The 21,679-nt window shown below is 39.1% G+C and overlaps 3 protein-coding genes across 3 annotated transcripts in view; 2 read left to right on the top strand and 1 right to left on the bottom strand.

The window, feature by feature from the left end:
- Positions 1-7,593, top strand: part of slc43a1b (solute carrier family 43 member 1b) — a 29,706-nt gene extending 22,113 nt beyond the window's left edge. The window contains exons 13-15 of the mRNA XM_072678449.1: positions 53-126; positions 1,264-1,387; positions 1,547-7,593. Coding sequence (XP_072534550.1) covers positions 53-126; positions 1,264-1,387; positions 1,547-1,753 — 405 coding nt within the window. The 3' untranslated portion in view covers positions 1,754-7,593. The remainder of the gene's footprint in view (positions 1-52; positions 127-1,263; positions 1,388-1,546) is intronic.
- A 19-nt stretch (positions 7,594-7,612) lies between these two features.
- med19b (mediator complex subunit 19b) lies at positions 7,613-12,013 on the bottom strand. The gene is made up of 6 exons (XM_072678448.1): positions 11,515-12,013; positions 10,655-10,777; positions 10,126-10,259; positions 9,327-9,423; positions 9,118-9,212; positions 7,613-7,980 (listed from the first exon to the last, which is right to left on the bottom strand). Exons 1-6 carry the CDS (start codon positions 11,735-11,737, stop codon positions 7,915-7,917), a joined length of 738 nt encoding a protein of 245 aa, XP_072534549.1. The 5' UTR covers positions 11,738-12,013; the 3' UTR covers positions 7,613-7,914.
- A 1,009-nt stretch (positions 12,014-13,022) lies between these two features.
- tmx2b (thioredoxin-related transmembrane protein 2b) lies at positions 13,023-21,596 on the top strand. The gene is made up of 8 exons (XM_072677072.1): positions 13,023-13,328; positions 14,230-14,290; positions 16,058-16,171; positions 17,632-17,708; positions 19,266-19,372; positions 19,503-19,568; positions 19,672-19,801; positions 20,090-21,596. The coding sequence occupies exons 1-8, from the start codon at positions 13,140-13,142 to the stop codon at positions 20,267-20,269; spliced, it is 924 nt and encodes a 307-aa protein (XP_072533173.1). The 5' UTR covers positions 13,023-13,139; the 3' UTR covers positions 20,270-21,596.
- Positions 21,597-21,679: the final 83 nt, after the last annotated feature.

Raw genomic sequence — 21,679 nt, 5'->3', positions numbered from 1 at the left:
GAAATGTTGCATTTTAAACTGGTGCATTCTAACTCCTTTTTCCATGTCTTAGGTGGTGTCCTTCATCCTTCACACTGCTGTGCGAGGTTTTATTCACTCCTGCTGTGGAGGGCTTTATGCTGCAGTGTGAGTATTTTGTCTGTATCTGAGTAGAACTGCGATAAACATAGTGAAATCTTCTGGATCCTGCCAAACTTGCACTGCAGTTTAGTTTATTAAAAGACAGGCCAGCTCATTGCAGTATATATTTTGATTTAGGTCACTTAAAATCTCTCCTAATTTAAGTGGTTTAGTTCTGCAGTTTGGTCTAACACATTGGGAAATGAGCTGCAGCTGAAATTGCTTAAGTATTTTAGTCTGTGAGTTATGGTATTTAGCTGAAGCTCCTATCCAGAGCGACTAACAAGGTTACTTGAATTAGCACTAAGTTAGACATTTGTGCCACTTTAGATCTATAAATATAATGGAAATATCTAAGAATAGCTAAGAAAGAACAGAAAGGTACATTTACTCAGAACGTGCTTTTATGTAGTGTCATTTCACAGAGTGGCACAACAGTCTAACTGCCTGTTCATCAAGTGTGACTAGATCATAAGTTCACATCTCAGCAAGGGCTCTGCACCCTGTTGTCAAAATCCTTCCAGGCTTCACGTGATAGAGGTAGTCCTAATCTGCAGATGGGAACAAACAGTAAACAAATTGAGGGAGAAGAACACAGACTGAACATCTATTTTAGCAGTGTCAGCTGCAGCTCATTTACTTTGTTTTTGATGTTCTTTGATGTGTGAACTCCATATGTATTGTGGATCACACTGAGATGTAGAACTAAAAAATGTTAGTTAGCTAAACTAACTAAAATTATCTGATGAAAACGCTGTGTAATCAGTTATTTCATCATTTTAAGTTGGCCAGACCTTAAATGTTTTTACTATGCATAAAATGTTGCATCCTGACCAACCTCATACTATTAATAATAATGCAGACCAATCTTATTATTTTCAGCATTTTAAGAGAACAGCTTTACTGATCTGCTTGTTTTTTATAGGACTACCTTCCAGTGCTACCTTAGAACGTCACCACAGTGTGGCAATAGCAGTACAAACAGAGGCCTCTATTTGTCATTTGTCAACATTTTCATTCAGTTTATACATCAGATTTGAATGATTTCAGATATGCACATGTACCGCTTAGCAGTCACTGTTCCCTTCATTTAAATAAGAATTTATTATAGATGTGCAAAATTTTTTTTTTCATGGTGGCCAGATATCCATCTAACCACTTTGGCACTCTGACGGGCCTGCAGTCTTTAGTGAGCGCTCTGTTTGCCCTGCTCCAACAACCACTCTTCGTCTGCATGTTGGGTCCACTCCAGGGAGACCCTTACTGGGTGAGATACATATACATGCAAAAACACACATTAACATATTTGCTTGACTTTCAAATACGTTCTTGGAAAGGTCTTTTTCAGAACTAAAAGAAAGTATGAAGCGTTAAACATGGTATGAACGCAAATCACAGCCTTCTTATCTTTCTCTCCAATCAACAGATCAACCTTGGGCTGCTTCTCTTCTCATTGACGGGTTTCTTGTTGCCAGGATACCTGTTTTATCACCGCAGACAGCTCATTAAAGAAAAGGAGGTTCGGGATAAGGAAACACTTGGCCAGTTATCACAGGAGATGGTCAACCTCAACCAACCAGCAAATGGCTCAGCGAAGCGCCTTAGCAATGGGCTAGACCCAGACGAAGTTTAGAAAAAGAATAGTGCAGAAAAAGGTGACAAAAAGGGTGGTGGTCTTCAGAGGGTAAAGACCACCAAGATTTCAAACCAAAACCAGAACAAACCAAAACCAGAACAAATTTCTATCCAAATCTACACAACGACAAATGCTACATGTTTTGACACGATTCTTTCAGAACATTTAGAATCCAGCCTTTCATTGGGTCCAAAAAGGGTCCAAATACCAAAGGCTATGTTCACATTACAAGCTTCATTAGTCAATTCAGATTTTTTGCTCAGACTGGATTTTGGCCATCTTGACAGTTCACATTCATAAAAGCAAGTGAGCTGTGTCTGTCTGTAATGCACATATTGATGCGTTTATGCACGTCACCTACATCGTTGTTTTGTCAGGCTGCCGGTGCTGGCTGATGATGACAGCACTAAATGCACATGTGCAGGCAAGAAGACTCATGAAATCCAATCTGACCGTTCACAGTCATGTTGCATACCAATGAATCAGATAAATATCTGATCTAGAACCACATATGAATATGACTCAAATCTGATTTAACCTCTTTGTAAGTGTAATGTCCTCATATGGGGACATTACATTTCTGCTTCTCTCCATCATGATACTTTTTTTTTTACTTTGACCCTTTGGTCTCACATTGTGTTTTGCAAAATCGACTTTCTGTACAAAGACTAATTACTAGACTTGTTAGGTCCTACTAATCCTAAAAATGCACACCAAGCAAAAGTCCGGGTCTCGGGAGGTTATAAGATCGGATTTGACATGTCAGATCTGTGTGATATTAGGGCAAAAAATCTGATCACTTTATCCTGGTAATGTGAATGTAGCCAAAGACACGTCTTTGCGGCTGACTGATTCAATTTACATTGCATTTGTAGCATTTAGCAGATGCTCTTGTCCAAAGCGGCTTACAAGAATGCTTAAATGCCACTCGGAAAACAGGCCTTTCTAGAGTGAGTAGGCTAGAGTCAAAAGAAGCCTTTGAGTGTAGAGATATCAAAATGCAAAATCTAAAAGTGCTGATGCAAAGATACAAAAAAGGACAATATCTAACAGCTACAAAAATTTACTATGCCTGATTTCTAAATACAATTAAGTGCAACCACAAGCCTTAAATAAGTGCAAGATTAGTGCTCAGTTAAGTGCTCTTATAGAGATGGGTCTTTGGTCAAGGTTCGAAGACTACTAGTAACTTGGCTGTTCAGACACCCAGGGGAAGCTTGTTCTAGATGAAGTCTAGATGCTTCGCGTTGTCTCGTTGCACAGTTTGTAAAGATGAAGCCGAACAGTCCTGATCATGCTTCTTTTAGGTCTCATCTAGGTTTCATGACCGCCATCAAAACCAGCTTGACAGTATTTATTTCATAGCCTCAGTGGTGCTGACAGACTGGCTGATATTATTGTGAGCTACCTCCTTCTGTCAAATCTCAACTCTCTACAGTCAAACATTTTTGGCAAATCACCAGTCACTTTGCACCAAGCGTATGTGTGTATTTTATAATCGCTTTTTTAATCCATGTTCCAGTAGATACTTTAGGATGTAGTGAATTTGTGTTTTTTGAGTGTGTGCATGGCGGTCCTTGCTTATGTTTTTATTGTGTCCTTTGGATGTGGTTTGATTCTCTTGTCTTTTTTTCTCTTTTTTTGTCACTGCTGCTTGCCTTAGCATGGTTGCATTTGGAGGCTGTGTGCAGGCACTGACTAGTTTGTGAGTAAGTCAGCATGCAAGAATAACTGAGGATTTCAGAATTCTGAAAGGTTAAGTTGAGGATTATCATGCTGTACTAGGACTGAAAGTATATAATTAGAGTCAGGCACTTTTAAGATCTGAGAATTTTATCGGGCATTTATTGAGAAGGATGCTTGCCAGTGGTCGAAATATTGATTCAGAAATACTAAAAGCCCTAAAATGTGCAATATGTTGATGGAAATGTTCTGTGTGCATCTAAAACATTTGCTTTACAGTGTTTTAATGAATTTTTTATGACCGAGTTTCTAAAACTGTTCTTTTGGACGCTGACAGCTCCCTCAACCAAGGCTGCAAATGTTTTGACATTTGCTTTCACATTTACAGTCTTATGAAAAAGTTGGAAATCCAGATTAAATGTGTTGTTGAAGTGAAAATAGGTTCACAATTTCCACAGAGGACGTCTGCACATATTGAAGCATACTGGGAAAAGGGAATGGCATATTACATATTATATTGTATTTTTATGTTTAATTCAGAAATTGGATTTTGCATGTCTAAAACATGCAAAACATTACATTTTGTCAGTTTATTTCTCGGAGAGGATATGTTCTTTTATTTTACTTAGACAAATGTACTTTTGCATGAGACTGTATGTTGGTAAAAGCAGTTGGTAATTGCACTTAGAATGTACTAAAAAAAATACACTAAAAATACACTGAGACTAATTCAGAAGCAGAGCTGTGGAATCAGTGAGTACTGTGGCATATAGAGAATAATTCAGTTACCCCATCCCAAAAGTGTTCTATTAGATTCAGATCCTGTGACTGTGAGAAAGTCACTGAAAAACACTGAACCCTTTGTCATGTCCATGAAACCAGTTTGAGTCAACTGCTTTGTGATATGGTGCTTTATTATGCTGGAAGTGGAGTTATGGAGTTATGGCATTTGGTAACTCACTTTTGGGAGATGGACCATGCACCAATTCCTGTTCCTCATCCCTATATAAACCCTCCTTTCACACCCACACCCATCTCCAAACATCTCCTCCCTTCCTCTCCATCGCTCACCTCAGCTATTGGGGGGTCTCTGCTATGCCTAAAAAACCTTCTAAATTAACCTGCCCGTTCCAGCTCCATGGGCATGGTCTATACTAACAAAGAAGTCCATTAGAACATGGGTAAATTATAGCCATGAAGGGATGCACATAGTCAGCAGCAATATTCAGACTGAGGCATCCAAGCCTTGATTGATTAGTACTAACAACCCAAAGTGTGCCAAGAAATCATTCTCCACATCATTACACCACCTCCATCAGCCTGGACTGTCCACATAAAGCTGTTGAATGTGAACATTACCTGAAGCTGCTGGCTCATATTGGCCTTATTTTATGCACTGCTGCCACATAATTGGCTGATTGGATAACTGCATGAATGAATAGGTGAACATGTGTGACTAATAAATTGCTCAGTGTATAAATAGTTATATGTGATGGTTTGGGCACATTTGGCCAAATGACACATTTTTATTGTTTTTTTTGTTTTGTGATTTTTTTTCTTTTTTATTTCTTTTGCAGCTAATCAGACAGTAATAGGACTTTCAGGAAGTCCTATTGCACAGTTACTCTGTCTTTCACAACATTAGTAAATTCTAAATAATGAATATGGTATGTTAGAGTTTGGACTTAGTAGAACCCCCATTTCACAGAAAGGCTTGCAGACATTTTTTGTAGCAGCAGAGTCTTTCAGTTCCTGTAGTTGAAATTTTCCCCCCTCGTCCTTGCTGAAGGCCTGGTTCTGAAAATGCGTGGGTCGTTTTACTGGCACATTTTGTTTAAGGTCTGTCCACCAAGTTTCTATGACGTTTCAGTGCTCAGAGGACTGTGAAAGCCATTCCCACAGCTTTAGTTTGTGTCGGTTCATCTAATGCCTAAACTATGTTTAGCTGCTACAAAAAGCATATGCAAGCTGAGCAATTTCTGCCAAAGGAGGGTTACTAAGTACCGGCTTCTGACTTTGCAAGTCTGACCTGACTTTGTTTGTATCCAAACATTTGATCCACTAGAATATTATATTTTATGTTTGATTAGCTACAGGGGCTGTGTACTATTGTATTTTAGTTTCCCTGTAGAAAATACAGCCGTTTTTATACATAGGCCCCCGTTTCATAGCACTATAATGTTTGGGACATGAGGCTTCACAGGTGTATGTGATTACTCAGGGGTGTTAAGTTACTTCAGTAGTGCAGGTGAAAGACAGCATTCAGTGTATGGTCCTGATACTAGATTTTATTTTTGGTCAAGTCTGCTTTTGCTGTTTGTCAGCATGAGGACCCAAGTTGTGCCAGTAAAAGAACCACTATATGTCTGAGAGACGGGATTAAAAGAGTAAGGGACACTGACTGACCAAAGCTTAGGCCTATCAAAATCAACCGACGAGGACAATCTCCACAGCTGATGACATAATTCCTAACTTAATGAAGAAAAGTCAACATACACCTGTCTGACCTGTCCCCATCAACTTCTATCCTCCATTTCTAATCTATATTCATGATGTTTGACACACAGCAGGTAAAATACGTATTGAAGACGTCACCAGTTTACTAAGTAAATAGATTTCTATAAGGTGCTACTGACATGCCATTCTCACCAGATGTCAAATTAAACCATATGGAGAAACTAGTAGTGATTTTGGCCCATTCTTCCACACAAACTCTCTTAAACCCCTAAAGGATGCGTGGGCTCCTTCTATGAACTCTGAGCTTTAGTTCCTTCCATAGATTTTGAGTTGGATTTAGGTATGTGATTGGCTGGGCCGTTTTAGCAGCTTTTTTTTCTCTGAAACCAGTTGGGAGTTTCCTTGGCTGTGTCTGCCCTTGTCTCACTCTTTGTCATTCTGGTACATGGCAGCAGATTTTTATCTCTGTACATTTGTCCATTCATCCTTGCTTCAGTTATATGAAGCGTGCCAAAGCCATATGCTGAAAAACAGCCCCACACTATGATGTTCCCATCACCAAACTTCACTGTTGGTATGGTTTTTGGGGTGATATACAGGGCCTTTTAACCTCCAAACATGGTGTGTATTATGCCATCCAAAGTGTTACATTTTAATCTCATCTGACCAGAATATATACTCTCCCAGTATTTCACAGACTTGTCTAAATGTTGTTAAACTGAACTTTGAACATGCTTCAACCTGCTTTTTATTCAGCAGTGTAGCGTGGTGGGCGTGCCATGGTGGTCGAATGCATTACTTTTTTTCTTTAAAACAATTGTACCTGCTGATTCCAGGTCTTTCTGTAACCCTACACAGTTGGTTCATGGCTATTAGACAACTATTCTAATAATCCTTTTCACTCCTCTGTCTGAAATCTTGTGGGGAGCACCTGCTTGTGGCCAGTTTATGGTGAAATGGCTTTTGTGCAGAATGGATTATGGATTATGTGCAGAAGTGCTCACTGGAACCTTCAGTAGTTTAGAAATTTGTGGTTGTGAAGGTCTTGAGAGAGCTCACTGGTTTTACCCATCATGAGATGTTTCTTGTGTGGCACCTTGGTAATGAGACACCTTTTTAATAGGCCATCAGTTGAAGCAGCTGATATTACTTTGCACTAAGTGGCGGGATTGCTTTGTAATTACTGATAGATTTCAGCTGGTGTCATGACTCTCCCTGGTTTCGTGCACCTCTTTCTTCATGTGTTTAATACTTTTCCCCTGTGTCATTTCCCATTATTACACTTTTGGACTTTATGGGCATATAAGGTTTGATCTGGTAAGAATTTCATGTTAATAGCACCTTTAAAATATATATTTACTTAGACAATTGGTGACATGTTCAATACATATTTCACCCACTGTATAATGTTAATGACTGCCTGGACCTTAGATAAAAAGATTTTCTTTAAGAAGGCTCATCACTCACTGTATTCTATCTATTTGTTGTTTTTTCCTTGGTTATCTATTGGGTTTGCTATTTTTAATTGCAGTGTTTATTGTGATTATTTTTGTTTATTTGCTTTGTAGTTTTCCTCTGTGTTCTTTTGTAAGTTGATTTATAAGTGTATTGGTGCTTCTCGTCGCTCTGCTGTTTGCTTACCTTCAGAAATGCGTTTTAAAATGTGAAAACAATAAAGTGAAAATATGAGTCAGGAATCAGAGTTTATCAAGTGTTTTTATAACTTCAAAAAGATATAAAAGTGTACTTGATTATCATATGATAAATAAAAACGAGGCACTTAAATGATTATGAAGAGATGTAACAGATGATACAGTTTGCAACTGATTCTCTTTCAGGTGTTTTATACTAATGCATAAAACACACACACACACACACACACACACACACACTCATTTATACATATATATATTTATATAAAAACAGGCGCTCTCACTCGCTTTCTCTCTCATTTAAGGTTAAAACAACCATTTCTGAAGGCTATTTACAATGAACTTGCTCACTCATCCACTCCGCTCCTATCTGAGGCTGCTGCCGCTGGACTGAGAGCCCGTCATGCCTGGGTGGTCAGGGCTATGGCGGTTCTAAAGACAAAGTGGAAAAAACAGCGAAATGGTATTAAATAAATACAAATAAATACAATCATGCACACATACACACACACACACCTACACACCTCAAATTGTTTTTAACATGTTCAACTTTTAGCTAAGACTTCCCTACGTAGCATGTAGTTCTTCAAAGCCAGTATTATGTGCCATCATTAGCTAACATTGCGCTAAGTAATGTGGTGAGAGAGAGGGCCATTCTAGCCACTCAGAGAGAGCAAGGCCAAATTTTGCTCGCTATGGCTCTCTATAGTAACCATTTTAAAATCAGGATATTGCACAAAGGCTTCATGAGAACCCATTAATTTTAGATTCACTTGGAAACTCTAACCCTTTAGTGTGTGACCAACCCTGAAGACATAACATGCAGTGTAATTTGCAGATCTCCTCACTAGAAATTACACTTAACAAACCTGTGGTATAGAGTTATACAGTCTATTACTGTGAAAAACACACTGAAGGCCAATTTATACTTCTGCATCAAATCTACGGCATAACCTACACCGTAGCCTGACAATGAAATGGCACTGTGGGAATGCAGAACGCAAAAAACTTAATGCATGTGATGAACCAAATCATCAAATCCCCACATTTCCTTGTCTCTCAGCAGCCAGACAAGCCCAGAAAATTCCCCCTCCAACATAATCTGCTCAGTTTCAGTCGACATCATTTGTAGTACGCCAAAGAAGTCAACACAGAGGCATAGAAACCCCATCGCCAGACTGGTGTTGTCAGTGTAATTGCAGAGCAACACAGATGCACCAATGCACAAGTGTACATGCTCACAACGGCGTAGGCCACCCGTGCAGGCTACAGCGTGGACTCTGATTTTAATCTGATGTGATGCAGAAACATAAATCAGCACTTTAGCACCTAAACAGATATTTTCATTATTTTAATTATGAAGAGCTAAGAAAACATACTCTATATTTTCCAACATATGACTTTATTATTATTATTATTATTATTATTATCATCATTACTTATAATAATCCATTCTGTCCTTCTACCACAATGTAAGCTTTTGAGTGATGCAGTAAGTGAGTGATTGCCCTACAACTGAACAAAACTCAGAGCCAAAAAAGAAAAACCCCAAAACAACATCTTACTCACCTTCTTTTTTTTCTTGTCCTTCTTCTTTTTCTTTCTGTCAGGATCATCATCCTTCTTCTTTTTCTTTTTCTTGTGGTCCGAGTCTGAGGGTGTTTCTGAAGGAGCATAAAAAGATTCTGAAGTACTTGTTCTACTCTGAAAGGGGAGCATCATGTGAGGTGATTTGAAGAGAGCAAGACAGAAAGGCTGAAGGGTGCGTTTGTGGTTACCTGGTGGTAAGGGATCCTGGGGCCGATGGTGTCTGTGCTTGTGTTTGCTCTTCTTTTTTGGAGGCTGAATGTGCATCAGCCTGTACTGCTCTGGAAGCTTGGGGTGTTCGGGGCAGAGAGAGAATTTAATAAAAGAAGAAACATAGTTTGAGCTGAAAGTTTAGACAGAATAGTTTCTGATTTGGACAAAGACATAGAAAATGCTAAATACAACACATTCCCATATCTAGTATACTCTAGAACCACACAGAGCTCATAAACATACATAAAACGTCCTGTAGAGGATGTAAATTTAAACGTGATTTGACCACAGGGAACTTTTGCATATGACTGTGGTTAAAAATAAAAAGTGTAATAAATATGTGCTCCATTGTGAGAAAAACTGCAGATCAGCAATACTGGCTGATATTTTTGGCCAACTGACATAAGGGTCGTCTGCTAGAGCTGGGCAATATGCCGATATTTTATCGTATTGTGATGGATTTTTTTATTGTGATGGATAATATGCTTTTCTACGTAGATTGAGGGTATTGGTAGTGCTTAAAAAGCACTGATCAACTGCAGTTAAAATATTGTGCTATTGTATTTTTACCATATTGCCCAGCCCTATCATCGGCTACTGAGTTCATCTGTAAACATGCAGTTTAAGCAGTTACTTTATACTGGTTGTTCACAAGCTTACTATCAGGTGGTCTTTTTTCACGACACATGACTGTTCTTCTCTCAGACGTCCTCAAAACACTCTGAGAAATAGTGTATAGTGACATAATTCATCACAATAACACATTGTGACACTTACTGGTCCTGTGTGTAGTCTGAAACCGGTGAGCATGGCTCCAGTCAGAGGGCTGAAGGAATTGTTGCATACAGGTGGCTTCTCGATGAGGGAGCGTAAAGAACTTCCATCCTGAAGACCTGGATTGTCAATCATACCTGAAACACAGAGGCAGAATACTCTTCTGTCTTCTCATTTTCATTTATTCTGTCTGGATAAGTGTGCATTTCAGCAGTCAGTATAACCATCTTACATCAAAATGGTATAACAATATAAGATTTGTGTTTCTCACCATCTGGATGTTGTGTGGTGCTTAAAATATTGATGTTCAACAACCAAATAAAACAACTAAAAGGCCTCAAAATTAGAGCTAGAAATTTTATTTTTAATAAACATCTAACAGTGCCCATCTGACTTTCTTTGAATTTGAGCAATTCCCATGCTTTTGTTCATGATACAGAAAATTCAGCTGTTTACTAGTACAGTTTAAACACAGTCAGATTATAGAAAAATAACAAGTTAATGTACATGCATAATGGCTTAATGGACTTACCTGGAAGCTCTGGGAGAAAGTTGCTGAGCTTCTCCTTCACCTTCTTACCGCAGAATTTGTTGTAGGCATGTTCCAGGTTGTAGTGTGTGATGAGGTTGGTGTTTCCAGTCAGCTCGTTTTCCACTTAGGTAAGAAAAGACAAAAAGAGGGGTGGGGTTGACAAAACACTGCACACAAAAACCTTTACAGCACTTTCATCTTGCATGTTTTTGATCCATGTACAGATCTATGTCTTAATGTCCATGCTGCCATACTATACATACTGCACCAGTGTTTCCCAATCCCTGCCCTGCACAATTCAGTGTTTCCCTTCCAATCCTTCAACTCAGGAAGAGCTTGTTACTTAAATTAGCTGACTAGTTCAGGTGTGTTTGAAGTAGGTGCTATATATTACATTGCATTGCTAAATGATTGTGATACGAGACATTATATGTTCCTAAAACCCACCTCTAGTTGGAAGCAGGGGGTACTATGAAAGCACTGTACTATACTAATGACTTAATCTGATCTAATTATGTTTGACATTATTTAGACTACTTAGTTTGTGGTGTGTGATTTTGGACACAGCCAAGACAGCACTAAAACTAGTGGAAGTAGTAGGGGCACTACTCCTCAACAGTCTAGTACTACTACTACCACCACTGTTACTGTCATCATCACTACTATTGTTAGAGCCCAGTTATGAAGTGTGATTTTGGACACAGCCAGGAAACCACTAAATCTAGTGGAAGGAGTAAGAGTACTACTCAACAACAGCACAGTATTATTAATTATCACTATTATTAGGACTGTTATACAACTATTACAGTCCAGAAATGGAGAAAACAGCAGTAAATAAGAAGGTGAAGGCAGCTGCTCACTTGGTAGTTCCCTCAGTAGGTAGAAAGGTTCATTCATAGCTCCAGGCTTTCTGAGTGGAGGCCCTTCGTCCACAAGCTGATGCGGAATCCCCACCGACATGTGGACCGGATTCTGGGCTACCGGCGGGGCGAGTTGCTTCCCTGGCCCGAAGCCCATCGCGGAAGGTCCCGAGGGTCCCTGAGTGTCAGCCTGCCCATACAGGGACGAGAACATCTCTGTCATGGTAGAGGAAATCTCGGTAATGCTGACTATCTGCTGGACGTGCTGTAGTAGTTTGTTGACGTTCCTCGTATCTAGATTGACTTCCTATGGCTGCTAGAGGGTCCAGCGTTTTACCGTAAGTGCCCTAATACTGGCGCCACTGTAAAGCCCATTCTCGAAGCATGCGAGCCACGTTGGCCTGCTTCGGTACCAAACGCATGCGGTGTTATACGGTACAGCCTTCCGTTAGACTCGCTGTGTTATGCATACTTAGTTTGTTAGTGGTTGAAACACGAAGCAGCCGCTGTTTGTTTTAACTGTCTTCCACGAATAACCGTAAAACACAAGGACGAGTAGGGAGACGCCTTACTCTCACCAGACGTGCTCCAATATGCATCATTGTGTAATTCGAGGGTGCCTAGCTAGTGCACACAGGGCTGCCCATCATTGCTAGTGCGCACGGCAGAGAAGCGCTATTTTTTAGTATGTATTTAGCGAGTGTGCTTTTGCACGGAGCTTCTACAGCATTAAGGAGAAAATTAAAATTAAAATTACTATTAATAACTACATGAATAAATTTTACTCATGGTACTTTCAAGGGGTCTTCATTCTATCAGTCGAAGTTGAAGGTAGTATCAAAAAAGTATTTTTAAAAAAATGTATGTGTTGCCCAAAAACCTTACACCCTATTGGTGTAGTGTGGTGTGCTTGCCCCTGGGGAATTAGCTAATTAATTAATAATTATAAAGTCATTCTTACACGTGTGCACTTAAACTACATTTTATCTGACCCATTTGATCCATCAGCCCCAACGTATGCTGAAAGTGTTTAGGTGCCAGCTATTAGCAAATACACCACAACACCACAACACATAGGGTTGAAAGGTAAGATTAAATATTAATCAAATATTACAAGAGAGTGAAAGCAGTGTTGTGGTCAATACAACAAATACTTTACAAGTAAATAGGTTTAATAGAAATAATATCAATTATAAGAAAACAGAAACAACTCAAATACAATATAAAAATAGCAAAATAAAGTATTATCAATAGTAGCGCGTATAAAAATAAGTGAAAACAGGGACTTTTAGCTGACTAATTGCAGCTAGCTAAGTAAGCGCAGGGAGTCATACCCTAGCTAGTGCACTAGCGTGGAAAACGGAAGTGCAGCAATAGGAACAGAGCCATCCTCGCCTTTATGATACAGCAGTGGCCAATGAACGCCCGCGTTCCATTCAAGTGACCAATCACCGTGTAAGTGAGGAAGAGGCGTGTCCTCATTTTCCTTCGTCCGCAGTGACCTCTGTCCCTTTAACCGACAGACTTTAGCCGACGCTAATTTCTCACGCCGAGAAGAGCTGCTCTTGCACCGGCCGCCGAGCCCCGCCGGTTTTCGTCCCCCTCGTCGTCTTTTCTCCGGAACCATGGCGTTGTTAACCCCTCTCTTCGCTTTCCTCTATCATTTACCGCAGGTTTACAAATGGCTCCTGAAGCCGTACTACGTAGCATCCTTGTTTATGTCGATCGCGTTCATGCTCGTCCGGAAGACCCCCGGGATCTGCGAACATCTTTCCACCCAGAGAGAGGATGGCAATCCCTGCGACTTCGACTGGGTTAGTACCACCTTTCCAGAACACAGATAACCCTGGTCAGAGGCAGAGGTTTACCTGGTTACAGCTCCTCGGCTGTAATCCTGCAGAGTACAGGGGTTCGCTATCTAATGAGCTCGCAGGTATATAGCTGTGCTATAGCTACAGCAGAGGGGTTCAAATCTGGACCATCTGCACCTCCTGGCACTCTAAATGGCTCCATAGGTGACGTCAGTGTTATTACCTTGTCCTGAACTGCAGTCTTTGATGTATTGGATTATTATGTGTTAGATATCAAACATTACTACACGCCTGTATCACTTCAGTACTCAGGAAAAACGCACATGCCCGGTTTCCTCTGTGGGACATTAAGGCCTGTGCGCACTGTGTAGGCTTTTGTTTAGCTAACAACACATGCTGGGAGCAGACATGCGCAGGTGCAGCTCTGACACAGGCCTGGAGGCTACATGTAGCTGTCACTACTCTGTTACATGGCCTTAAAGGGATGATTCACCCCAAAACCCCCAAAAACAATTTAGAAAGGCTCCCCTTAACCCAAACTTGGTTTCTTGAGTAGCTCAGTTCAGATGGTCCTTTTACAGTTCATTTCTGATTTTTTTATTTTTTATTTTTTTGGCCTTAATTGAGTTATTTTCTGTGCCTCTCACTTTATATGTTAAGTATTTTGGGCCAAAATGGGTCCAAAAATGATATTTAATGTATAAACATTTTTAAACATTTTTTTTTTTTAGAAGTCTTTGGACATGGTCGCGGTTTGGTCGCGGTTTTACTTTACGTCTACTTGAGTGACTGTTTAATTAATAAACAATACATTAAATACATTTTTCACTGCCTCACCCACCTCTTGTTATAGACCACTGAGGGCAGGATGCTTTTTAACCTCTATATTTGTCTTGTTTCCCAGAGAGAAGTGGAGATCCTGATGTTTCTGAGTGCTATAGTCATGATGAAGAACAGAAGAGCGAGTAAGTGTCGTCTGCTGTGCTCATTCATTGGTTTTCAGATCAGCTGCCATGTGCATAGTCGCTGGTGAGGCCAGTTTATGTGTAAACACTTCTGTGAAATGGATCGGTGTGACGGCTAGACAATAAATGGTCAGTCTGCAGACGTTTACTGTGGCCGAATGGCAGTCATGTCAGGTGGGTGTCATTTGAATGGGTGGACGTGTGTGAACAATAGGCTTGTTTACTGTATGCAGTTTAGTCCCCTGAGGGGTGTGGTTTAAGGGGCTCCAGGCTTGTTGGGCTGGTTATTGTGTTTGTTGTTTCTTGTGTGCCCCCATACCTCTTTGGGTAATTCTGCCTCTCTGATGCTCAATTCAGTTCAATTCACTTCAGTTCCAAGAAGCTTTTTTGACAAAACCAAGCTAATTTGTTAGAATGTTGTCAAAGCATCCAGTTCACTGATGTTTATCGTATATCTGTGTCTTAATCAGTCAGTACAAACACACATACACACAGGTAACTGCATGCACCCAGTCCTTCATTTATACACATTTTACACAGTTATATTGACAAAGGTATTGGGACACCTACAGGAGCTTTTGACACCCGATTGTAAATCTATAGTCATTAATATGGAATTGGTCCCTCATTGCAGCTCTAACAGCAGCAGGTTTGGAGCTCTGCAGTTATTGAGCTGAGCACTCGGCCCTGACCCGCTCTGTAAATTTACGTATCTGAGCCTTGGTGGCTGAGGTACTGTGGTTCCTAGACGCTTCTGCCTTTTAGTAATTCCACTCCCAGTTGATGGTGGAATATCCTCCACCTGAATCTTGCAGAACCAAAATTTGCTGAAATTTAGTGAATTCTGTAAAACCTTCCTTTCTTTCAATACTATGTGTAAATGCAGGCTGCATGGCCAAGTGCTTGATTTTGTACACCTCTGGCAATGGGGCTGAATAAAATCCCCAAATGCAGTGATTGAGAGGTGTGTCCTGATACTTTTGTCCATACAGTGTGTATACTGTGTTTTTAATATTAGGCAGCTTTCTGTCCAGTAGGTATTAAATAAAATTGTGTACCAGAGAAAACAACTCTGTCTTGTTTATTAAAGCATCTGAGAAATATGGAGTGATTCCCCAGAGAAACTACAGTGTTTAGTATTAATTTATGGCTTTATTTTACATTAACAGTGTGTTAACTGTATTTGACAAATGCCTTTATGTTGTACTCTGTACTATGTATTTATTTACTTGTTTCTATTAGGTCTGTCGCTATTTGATATGTTAGTATATCAAATAGTTACTAAATGATGTATGTATGAAATAATGTGTGTATGGAAATATACAGTACCAGTCAAAAGTGTGGACCCGCCTGGTTGAATGTGTGTTGATTCTTATCTTAAATACATCCATATTCTAGGATGACCATTTTTTTTATTATTATTATTATTATTATTATCATTATTATTTTTTTAAATACAAAAGAGACACTGGAGACACATGGGTATCCACCATAGTTAGGATGTCGTGGCTGAGGGGTTTCAACTACGTTGAACTGAAAGGAGATGATTTGGTCATGTACGCTGTTAAGGCTATATATCGGTTTTGCTAAATTAGTAAATGTGTATGTATAAATGCACATTAACATAATGCAGCTACAATCACACTTTGAACCTGGTGTGTCCAAACTTTTGACTGGCACTGTGTGTGTTACTGTATAAACCATGATTCACATGTGACGACCCAACAGTATTTTCAGTATTTCTAAATCTTTCTCTCTCTCTCTCAGTAACCGTTGAGCAACATGTGGGGAACATCATTCTCTTCTGTAAAGTGGCCAATGTGATTCTGTTCTTCAGACTGGATATTCGCATGGGACTGCTCTACCTGACGCTGTGCATCGGTCAGTATACACACACAGTATATTCAGGGAAGTCTTCAGGCAGTTACACAGCAGCACAGTTCTGTACTGGAACAGTGATTATGGGGTTAGTAGAGCCGAATGCCAGTTTTAATTTTAGGTTATTTACATCCGTACTGAGTGACCCATGGTGTAGTCTGAGCTATTTATCCTTAGTAAAGACAAGTGGATCATATCCATTGGCAGTTCAATAAACAAATAAACAACTGTACATGTGGTGTGCCTTGGGTCATAGTCAGTTCTCGAAGTTACCAGTGGTTTGCATCTTCTAATAAATGCTCTGATGTCATGCTGGTCTAATGCTTCCATTTATGGTAATGTCCAAATGTTTGTGGACGCCCCTTCTAATGAATGCATTCGGCTACTTTAATTTGCTCCCATTGCTGACACAGATGTGCATATGTACATACACACACGCACAGCTTTTCTAGTCCCTGTAAAGAAGTACTGCCAATAGAATAGGTCATGCTGAAGCAGATAAACATGAACCTATTGGCACTGTGCTTAATGCCAGGTGTGGGCTAGAGGGGTATAAAGCTCTCAGCATTGAGCTGTGGAGCAGTGGAACTGTTCTTTGGAATGGTGATGCTACATCCAATACTTTTGGATGAGTGGGATGCGTTGGGGAGTTGGGGGTGAGGTGAGGTGGTGATCATCCAACATCCTGACCTCCCTAACACTCTTGTTGCTGAATACAATCTGATCCTTACAACAGTTCCCTGAAATGTAGTAGAAAACCTTTCCTGGACAGTAGAGACAGTTACTCTAACAAAGGCAAAATGGGCAGGAGTGTTCAGTGAATGTGTATAATAATAATAATAATAATAATAATAATGGGGATGTAAAAACCCTTAGTGCCACAAACCTGCACTTTAGAGTCCAGTGTGCTGAAGTACAGACTCTGAGAAAATGCCAATGTTCAGTTATGCACTCTCTTCCCATTAAACATTTTAACAGTCTTGTAGAAATCATGGATATCAAACAAACTTTAAAAGCTGAACACCGCTAATCTGATTCAAACCAACAGAACTGGATATTATTGTAAATGTCTTTAGAGCTGGTGCTGTTTTACAAGACGTCTGAGTATGTATTGGTGTAATCGCAATAGCTCTCCTCACACTGAATCACAGTGGTTTGGAAAACTAATTTCAAAATGTATTCTGTAACTTCACACAGATTACATGAGGTCTTAATCTGTTATATAATCTAATGGGTTACACAATCTCTGGAAATTTTATGATTTACTTCCCATTACCATTGAATTATGATCCATTTTAAGGCCATATTGCCTGCTGAAGTAGTAAAAATCCTTTGACTGTGGTCCAATAACGAATATATCCGATTTCCTTTTTTACTGCAGTAGATAATGTTTATTTATAGATCAAATGTATAATCTGTGCTCTGTAATCTTGATGCAGTAACTAAATGCTCTTCTCCTACAGTGTTTCTGATGACCTGCAAGCCTCCCCTCTACATGGGCCCAGAGTACATCAAGTACTTCAGTGATAAAACCATAGATGTAAGAACCATTTGGATTCATTCAGTACAGGCAGAAACACAAGCCACATTTATTTTAGGAAGTGTTGGTCTGAGGACTAACAACTTATAAACTTGTAAAATCTTTAAAATGTTAAGCTGTAAAAATAGTTTATAAGCATTTGCTTCTTTTTTGTTGTTTTTTGTGACCATTTTGAAGTCAGCAACCCTCTGCGTTTCACTAAAAGTTGGACCAATGGTCACAGTTGGATTGAATAGATTCTCATGACATTTAACATTAGAGATATAAGTGTACACATAAGTCATGGTTCTGTTCGCACCATGGTTTGGACCTTACAGTTCCTTACCTTGCAAGAACATGAGACTAATGTAGGTTTCTTGTCATTAAATTTGAATAGACAATTGCGCAATAGAGTCCCCCCCAGGCAGTCTGTACAGCCTGTAGTATGTTAATTAAGCAGCAAAGTGTAAACAGCATTAGCATGCTCAGTGTGTTTCCACCCACCCCAAACAGTCGACATAGGGGCGGGCAGTAGTTCCCTTAATACCATGCACATCCAGTGGTTATTTACTGCAATAATTACTGTATTATGTATTAACTCTAATAGCGTGCACTGTGCATTCTCTGTGCGACTGCATGCACCAACCCATAGTTTGTAGTTTGTGATTGTTCCATACAAATACATGTACCATTTCAGCCTTAATTAACATGCATTACATATAAAAACACTGGGCTTCAGTCACCAATATCTTTAGTCTTATATATTTTATCTCCAAGTCAGGTTCAAGAGCATGTCTGCTTTTATAATGTAAAGCTGAACAAATCTCAAATAAGAAAACATTGGTGTTTGTTTTTTTTTGTTTTTTTTTGTAAAAGCTGTACAAGTGGGTTTGTGTGATAACGGTTGGTGAATGAAGCCCAATGTTTTTCTTTTCCTATAAAACCAAGAGTTCAGTCTCATTCCAAGTCCTTTATAATGTTCCAGCAGAATGATCTATTGTTCTGGTCTGATTCTAAATTTCAAACCCAGGTTCTGCATTTGACCTGACCTCACATAGACTAGTGTTAACATAATGTGTTTATAATATTGGAGACAAACTAGCAGCTTGCTTGCCTAAATAGCATTGACAGTTCTGTTTTAAAGCTTTATTTTTCAGTGTTACTTTCAGATTATAGTTTATTCAGATTGTCATGAGCCTTTAAAGTCAACATGCATTAGAAATGACAAAATATTCCCAAGTGATCACAGTACTAAGAAGGGTATAGGAGTTAGCTGAATCCTTTTCTCTTGATGGTCGCTGGGATGATGGGATTGGGATGCAATCCATCATATTGGATACTATTACTTTTGATGCATGGTGATGTCATCAAAGTCAGAAGACTTTTTTTTTTTTCTTTCTTTCAGGAGGAAAAGGTCACTTAGATTTTTATGAAATATAATGGACATATTTCTTTTCAGTCCAATGATATGAGCTTAAATAAGGTCCATTTTTGTTTCACTTTTAAGATGAAATGTAACCTTTAGTTAATATGTTTATATTAAAGTTGCTTTTTTTTTTTTTACCTTTGGGTTTTCAGGAAGAGTTGGAGAGAGACGGTCGTGTGACCTGGATTGTGGAGTTCTTTGCTAACTGGTCTCCAGAATGCCAGTCTTTTGCTTCAGTCTATGCAGATCTGTCTCTAAAGTAAGAGCCGGTCACTGAGATTTAACACATTTGTCATTCTTAGAAGTGATGATTTTCTGTGCACATCATTCTAGACAGTGGTAAGTGAACTGTAATGGCTGAATTTGTCTATACTACTGTTCTGTCACAGGTATAACTGTGCTGGGCTGAAATTTGGTAAAGTGGACATTGGGCGCTATAGTGAGGTATCCAAAAAGTAAGTAGCGCCTCTCTCTTGGGACTTTGCTGATTCAGTTATTTATGTTTTATGGTACTTAATTTGGTCTTGCTTTTTTTTTTTTATTTTTTTTTGTTCTTAGATACAAGGTTAGCACATCACCTCTTTCCAAGCAGCTGCCCTCTCTGGTGCTCTTTCAGGGAGGAAAAGAAGTCATGAGACGCCCCCAAGTGGACAAAAAAGGAAGAGCCGTGTCTTGGAGCTTCACTGAGGTCAGATGTAGTAAAAGTCACAAATACACAATACACACAGTGTTTAAAATGCAGATTCTGATAGGGCCACATACCTTTGTCACACATTTTACAGTTTTTCAGTCGATACAGTATAGTTGTTGCTTTCATGTTTGAGAACTTGCTGAAATGAGATTACGTTCCTGCTGCTGTCAGACAGCTTCCCTTGCAGATTAAATGCAACCTAATTATTTCAGATTGTAGGATTTAGGTAAAACATGGCTATAGACATGCTAACTTTGTTCTGTATCTTATTTGTTTGACTTGTAGGAGAACATAATCCGAGAGTTTAACCTAAACGAGTTGTATCAGAAGTCGAAGAAACTCAATAAGACTAAAGGAGAGAAGAACGAGAAGCCGAGTGAGTCACAGTTCCCGCCTGTGCCTGAGGAAGATGAGCCTGAAGCGGAAGCCCAGGAGTTCGACAACGAGACCAAGAAGGACAAATAGAATGTTGAGGCTGGCGAGCATTGTGACCTCACAATGGAACTGATTAGTTTTATGCAAATAACTCTGATTGATGTGTGGTGCAGAAAGTTCCGGGGAAACAAACAAACAATTGTTTTTTTTTTACCCCCAATAATATAATGAACATAATCAGTCAAACTAATTCTTACCATAACTTAATCAAAATACAAGCACTCACTACTGCTCTCAGCCATTCATTGCTATCGTTGAGAGATTAAACCAGTGGTTATCAATTATAGTTCTTGGGGCCCTACTAATGCACAGTCTCAATCATTTCTTGTCCCAGCTCATCTGTTAGCTTTTTAGCTTGATTAGATATGTTTGGGAACAGGAAAAGATGCAGAGCAAATAGTTCCCAGTGCTAGAGAACCACTGGATTTAAATGAACAAAAATGGACATTGTACTGATAGTATTTGTGTTGACACTGCTTGGTCATATATTAACCAAATTAAACATTTCCATGCTTCCTACCTCTAATATTTAATGACAGGAAGAACATTATAATTATAATTTATAGACTGGGTTGGGCAGACTGTTGTTAACCCTTAGATTCCTGCCTACTGTTGTAATGTTTAATCTTTATTCCGTTTTTTTATGTTTTAGTTTAGGTTTTTTTTTTTTTTTTTTTTAATAAAAATCATTCCTGTTTTACTTTTTCTTCTTTTGTATATCTTGAAGTGATTTACCTTAGTTTTTGCCTTGCATAATGTTACTTTTATGGTACTAACACCCAGCGATGGTCAGGGGATGGTAGATAAACTGTGAACAACAGACATGTGCAGTTATATTGTGGAAACTTTTGAAATAGCAGGAGAAATGTTAGGTTTGTCAGGATGTCCACATTGGTGTCCTCTAAGAGTTCAGTTACAAGGCAGGAACGACCAGAATGTTTTACTTATTCCACCCTTGCATACAAACCTGCTTATTACTATCAAATTGCAGTTTGTTGTCTTAAATATTTTTTTGTTAATTTAGTTTAGTACTTACACTAAGGTGTTTTTTTTCCATTTTTGAGGGGCATTCAGAGGGAGTGAGGGATTTGTTATTTTATTTTATTGCATTTGAACGCTGCTACTGCTCGGCAAAGCAAACTACTGTCACTGTTCATTACTTTCCTTTGGGTCTACATGTATCTGTGGAATCCTACAGTCAGTGTTCTTAGATATCATGTCTACATGGGACCCTACTTTCAGTTATGTTACCCAAAACAGTACAGTTCTGTACTGTGCATGTGTCCCAGTGACTGACTGAAGTTTTGATGAATATTTTTGTCATGCCAATAAAATACAAATGAAGTGTTCAAAAACATTAGTGTGTGAAAATGGATCATGAATATTTATAATTAACACACAAACAGTCCTCCTAATGATAAAGTATGAATCATTTGACCT

The sequence above is a fragment of the Salminus brasiliensis genome, chromosome 4 (assembly GCF_030463535.1).
Source record: "Salminus brasiliensis chromosome 4, fSalBra1.hap2, whole genome shotgun sequence".
NCBI classification, from domain to species: domain Eukaryota; kingdom Metazoa; phylum Chordata; class Actinopteri; order Characiformes; family Bryconidae; genus Salminus; species Salminus brasiliensis.
The sequence above is the reverse complement of the archived record's forward strand: the minus strand, read 5'-3'. Positions and strand labels throughout refer to the sequence as shown.